Consider the following 5,804-nt stretch of genomic DNA (forward strand, 5'->3'; position numbering starts at 1 on the left):
TTTGTGTAGTTGGCTAATATAATAATAAGGAACCACACGATCGACTAGCTACATTTTCCCAATCAGACCAGACACGGCGCCGCCATGACCCATGCATCTATGATCCGGCGAGTGTTTTCCCGATCGTAGACTCGTGGACAACTCGTCTTCTTCTTGCTAGATCTAAGAGACCCATGATCCGGCGAGTTTTCCCAATCACTGTTTTTTAGAATTCCCCAATCACTGTTTTCCCATGTGCTTTGAGTTCTTCTTATCTTATCTCTGCCAAATCCCAGCTGCTGCAGCTTCTCTCAGCTCTCCGGCCGCTTTCTTCTTCACCTACGGCGTGGTTGACCATCTTTCAATCAATCCACACCGGAGCAGTATGCCACAGTCTCTTATCATATGTCTCCTCCTCCTCCTCCTCGCCGCCGCGGCACCGCAGACGGCGGCCGCCGGAGCCGACTGCAGCGTCGGTATGGGCTGCGACCTCGCGTTGGGCTCATACTACATCTCCCGGAACCAGAACCTGACCTACATATCGAGCCTCTTCGGCATCGACGACTACCACACCCTCGCGCCCTACAACACAGGCTACACCAGCCTCGATTTCATACAAGTCGGCAGTCGCATCAACGTCTACTTCCGGTGCGGCTGCCTGACGCTCCCATTCGCGCCCTTCTCCACCTACCTCGCCGGATCCTTCCCCTACGTGGTCTCGCAAGGAGAAACCTACGCCAGCGTCGCGGCCGAGTTCCACAACCTCACCACGGCCACCTTGCTGCAGCCCGCCCCCAGCAGCGACAACGACTTCAACGGCGTTCTCGACGCCGGCACGGTGGTGAACGTCACCGTCACCTGCTCCTGCGCCAACGCCGACGTGTCGGCGCCGGACTACAGGTTCTTGCTTACCTACCCGCTGGGTGACGGGGAGACGCCAAACTCCGTCGCGGCGAGCCATGGACTGTCGTCTCCGGCAGAGCTAGACCTGTTCAGGAGGTATAACCCCCGTGCGGACAGCGTCAAGGAAGGAGAGGTCGTCTATATCCCTCTCAAAGGTGACATCTATTTGTGTTTTCTTATGAATTTTGGTTTGGTTTTAGTTAGAAGATAATTAATGACAGTGTTGGCAGGAGTATATCTAAATTATTCTAGAGTACTATAACTTTCTTAGAAGGATAGATTGAAGATTAAAAGCCAATAGTAGCAGATCACATTATAGAAGTATGGGATGATAAACAAATATACACATACTCCCTCCATTCTGAAATAGAGTGCATTGTGACTTTTAAAATTTGTATTAAAATATACAATGCATTCTATATAATGACTATGTTTCAAATTGGCAAGGTTTATTAAAAAGGAAACCACGATTTGAGGACAAACTCTATAATTATTAGAATAATTTGTGAGTACATGTGTCATTTAAGTGTTCTCTTAAATTGTCTTAAAATTCATAGAACACACTGTATTACACGATAGAGAAAATAGATGAATTGTGCTTGATAGATTAAAGATTAAAAGTATTGCACATAACAGAGATAATGTAGATAATTTTTTTTAATTAGGACAGTCTCAATGCTAGAAACTATATCTATACCTATTAATTTTTATAGACACTACATATATAAACCATGGTTCTAATGGTTAGTTTCTAGAAAACAACTTTTTATCTAATCACATATATTCTCTCTCCATTCTCTACCAATCACATCTCTTTATGTTTTGGTTTTCGTGTAGACATGATTTCTAACTTAGTCCCGTTTTTTATGATTTTTTTCCCTTTTTAATAACTACCTTGTCACATCAACTAAAATACTTAGATGACAATATAATTAGTGCCCTTAATAAGGGATGATATGGATAACTTGAATGAATTTGTAAGCTAGTGGCAACACTTAGTGAGAAATGATGTGGACATTTTACATTAGAGGTTGAACATCCAGTGAGGATTATTTTTATTAAAGCATGTAGATTAATTTTATTGAAGTATATAGATTGATTTTCGATCCTTCCGTTGCAAATTATTCTAGGCCTACATGCAGCTAGGAACTTACGGAGGTGTTTTATTTGAGCCTCTACTTTTGTTGTGACTTTGGATTGGGTTCTTCAAATTTGTTTGGATTTGCTACAATGAAAGAAGAGCGTCGATCTTAACAAGGGGTGCAAGTGCGAGCAATTATCAACTCACTGTTTTGTTTCTATATATGTATCCAATCCAGATGGCTACTATAATGGAATAATCGCACCGAGCAATGGTCCAAGCAAAACCAAGAAAGTCATCATAATAAGTAAGATATACATCTTCTCTCTCATAAACCGTAGTCATACGAGTCATCTATGTTCTGTGTTTGGTAGAGGAGACACAGAGGCAGAGACAACTCATCACCGTTTAAGATCCATTAGGCATCTGACATATGGAACCAACGTATCATCTTCTCACTGACTTCTTCCCTTCTTCTCCATATCGACCCGGTCAACTCTACCACTGCCCTCAACCCTAGCCACCCCTTCTGCCACCACACCCGGTGGCCTTGTCCACCACCGTCCCCGACACTAGGGGCCCGTATGTCACTATGCTCATCCACTGCCACCCAGTCTGCTGCCCACCTTTCTAGCGTGTTCACTGCAGCCCTGCCCAAACCTGACTACAAACCCACCCGTTATGCTTAGCCAGAGTGGAGCTCGTATGCTCAAGCTTGACTCTATCGGGATCGAATTTTCTCGCCCACCTACGCGACTAGGCAGAGCTCGCCTGACTGCGCCAGGGCAAAGCTTGGGGTGGTACTAAGACTATGCCCTCACCAAAGCATTCGCGGGGGGTGGAAGAAGAGTACGATGGCGCGAGGAAGGAAGAGCACAAATGGAAGAAAAGTTGTTGGTTGAAGACGAGTGCATATCTCTCAGATTTCTAAAGATAGAGTTGTTCCCAAATGTGAGGGAACAATCACTACTATGGATGACTCTCTAGTGTCCTTGAACCAAACTTCATTCCGGTGTTGCCCTTAAACCAAACCCTACCTAAAATATAAGGGCAACCCACAACTGGTTGATAGTGCTATCTACAAGATTTCCACGTACGAGCCACAACAAGTAGATAGCTAGTAATAGTACTATCTTCAAGATTGCCACATAGGAGAATAAATGTGTGAGATATGGTGCAAGCTGCATAGAGTTGAGTAAGACACATACTAGTACTCCGATAGTTTAGAAGGAATGAAGCAGAAAAATTGATCCGGCGGTAAACCAACCTTTAGGATATTGATTCGAGTGAATTAATGTACAGGCTCGCTTTAGCCTTCCAGAGTAAAAACTAAAATCAGAGTAGTGTTCCCCTTGAATCTTAACGAATAAATGTTAAAATATCAACCTATGTTAGGCAAACATAGCTCTAAAGTATCACACTGCTGAAATGTGAAATCTCGGCATTGAACATTTAGAGGCACCTTTGATATATTTTTAGTTGCTCTATATTATCTAACATAAGCTATATGCATTATTTCCGTTCATTGACAGGTGCTATTGCTGGCACCTCCGGCCTACTGGGGGCAAGCGTAATCCTTCTGTTGTTCTTCCTCTGGTACAAGAAATATTATGGCATGCTGCCATGGCAAAAGTGGTCAAGGAATGCTCCAAGGATTGAATCTTTCCTACAAAAACAAGAAACTTCACACCCTAAAAGGTACAGTTATCAAGATGTGAGAAGAATGACCAAATCTTTTGCTCACAAGCTTGGCCAAGGTGGATATGGAGCTGTCTACAGAGGCAACCTGGCTGATGGCCGTGAGATAGCTGTCAAGACACTGAAGGACACTGAGGGTGATGGCGAGGACTTCATGAATGAGGTGGCTAGCATCAGCAGAACATCTCATGTTAACATTGTTACTCTCTTAGGGTTCTGCCTGCAAGGGAGAAAAAGAGCTCTAATCTATGAGTACATGCCTAATGGTTCGCTCGAGAGATATACGTTTGGAAGTATGTCTGCCGAAGGAGACAACAGTCTATGTTGGGATAAACTTTTTGAGATTGTTATCGGAATCGCACGAGGGTTGGAGTATCTCCACAATGGCTGCAACACCCGCATTGTGCATTTTGACATCAAACCTCAAAATATTCTTCTAGATCAAAACTTCTGCCCAAAGATCTCAGATTTTGGGTTAGCAAAGTTGTGCCAACAAAAACAGAGCAAAATCTCCATGGTCGGGATGAGAGGCACGATAGGCTACATAGCTCCTGAAGTATTCAACAGAAGCTATGGAGCAGTGAGCAACAAGTCAGATGTGTATAGTTATGGTATGATGGTTCTCGAGATGGTCGGGGCAAGAAAACAAATTGATGTTGGCATAGACACTAGCAGCAATTATTTCCCCCGGTGGTTGTACGACAAATTGGATCAGTTCTGTGGCGCCACCATCTCTGAGATCGGAAGCGACACCACAGAACTTGTGAGGAAGATGATCATTGTTGGCTTGTGGTGTATACAGTTAAGACCTATAGATCGGCCATCCATGAGCAAAGTCCTTGAAATGTTGGAGAGCAACACTTCGGATTTGCAGTTGCCACCGAAGGCCTTTTGGACCAGCTAAACAAAAGCAGCATCCAACTTGTAAATTTTGTACTCTTTTTCATGATATGATGTTTTCGCTTAGTGATGAGTACCAAAATGGGTACTCATTCGAGTTCACTCTGCAGCTCCTTTTGCTCTTTCAGATAAGAAAATTGAAATCGGCCGGGTTTAATTCGATGTAATAAAAAAACACAAAACCAACATATAAAATCCGGGAGTAAAATGTTCATATGTATAAAGTTCGACCCTTGACCACGACCAATACTATCTTGTAGCATACAGATATAGATGTCTAATTTACCTTATACAGTTGTGCTCCACCTCACGCTCCTCCATATGGTGTACATGTAAACCCAGCATCCTCATGTTGACGTGGTCTTGTTTCTCCACTGGGCTTTAGGGGGTGTTTGGAACTGCTCCACAAACTTCACTGTAGAGCAGCTCCAAAAAAAACTGAAGTTTATGGAGTACCTCTTTAGGTGCTCTCACAACTCCACCTTTTTTTCTCAAACTGAGTGCGTGGAGCTGAAACTGTTTGGCTAAAAAACATGGAGCGAAGCTGAAAAACGTGGAGCAGAGCAGTCCCAAACACCCCCTTAGTGTCTCTTGTGGCGAAATGGGGCCAGATCAGCAGATTGTTTGTAGCGAACTGATCATAGATCAGTTGGTTGGGTTTTCTTTATTAAACCTGCACCACCCGAGTTCGAGTTCTTGACTTGGGTGCTTATATTTTTTAGATTTATTCCAAGATTTGACGCTATCAGTGGTAGACGACGTCCAGATATCCGTGGTTGACTTCGTGAATCTCGAGATCTATTTGTTAAGTCATTCGAAGGTGCTCATAGGGGTAAGGTTTGCGTAAATGTAAGGATGAGTGTGCTTACAGGTTGTTGGCATCTCTGTGTAATTCTAAAAAAACAGATGGTTGATAAGATATTCTGACGTTTTGCAATGTACTTAGATTTGAGAGTTCATTTATAAGGACACACCTTAGTTAGGGATAAAAAGTGGATCGGATACGAACGGATATCATTAATATTACATTTATTTTTATATTTTTGGTTAGAATCAGATTCAAATATAGATAGTGTCAGTCATGTCGTATACGATATGATTGGATGCTGACATTATAAATATGTGATTTAAGTATTCAGATAAGGATACGATTCGGATGTTGAATCTGAACTCGAATACGGACAGAACGGATTCAATCTCGAATGCGGTCAGAAAATATTTATATTGTTTTCATCGGTAATCT

At 42.9% G+C, this 5,804-nt stretch overlaps 1 protein-coding gene across 2 annotated transcripts; it reads left to right on the forward strand.

Annotated features, from left to right (window-relative positions):
- Positions 1–4,784, forward strand: LOC8067802 (LEAF RUST 10 DISEASE-RESISTANCE LOCUS RECEPTOR-LIKE PROTEIN KINASE-like 2.4). Of its 2 annotated transcripts, XM_002443780.2 has the most exons (3): positions 2–1,037; positions 2,202–2,270; positions 3,496–4,782. In XM_002443780.2, exons 1-3 carry the CDS (start codon positions 233–235, stop codon positions 4,563–4,565), a joined length of 1,944 nt encoding a protein of 647 aa, XP_002443825.2. In that variant the 5' UTR covers positions 2–232; the 3' UTR covers positions 4,566–4,782. The 2 variants fall into 2 exon arrangements, with proteins under 2 accessions (XP_021320729.1, XP_002443825.2); XM_021465054.1 differs by lacking the exon at positions 2,202–2,270 and having other exon boundaries at positions 1–1,037; positions 3,496–4,784.

The sequence above is a fragment of the Sorghum bicolor genome, chromosome 7, assembly GCF_000003195.3.
Source record: "Sorghum bicolor cultivar BTx623 chromosome 7, Sorghum_bicolor_NCBIv3, whole genome shotgun sequence".
In the NCBI taxonomy this organism is placed as follows: Eukaryota; Viridiplantae; Streptophyta; class Magnoliopsida; order Poales; family Poaceae; genus Sorghum; species Sorghum bicolor.

Excerpts from the sequence above, each read along its gene's own strand:
- LOC8067802 (XM_002443780.2), top strand. The coding sequence starts at position 233 with ATGTGCTTTGAGTTCTTCTTATCTTATCTCTGCCAAATCCCAGCTGCT. Across the intron at positions 1,038-2,201 it reads CGTCTATATCCCTCTCAAAG|ATGGCTACTATAATGGAATA; the intron begins GTGACATCTATT and ends TATCCAATCCAG. Across the intron at positions 2,271-3,495 it reads CAAGAAAGTCATCATAATAA|GTGCTATTGCTGGCACCTCC; the intron begins GTAAGATATACA and ends GTTCATTGACAG.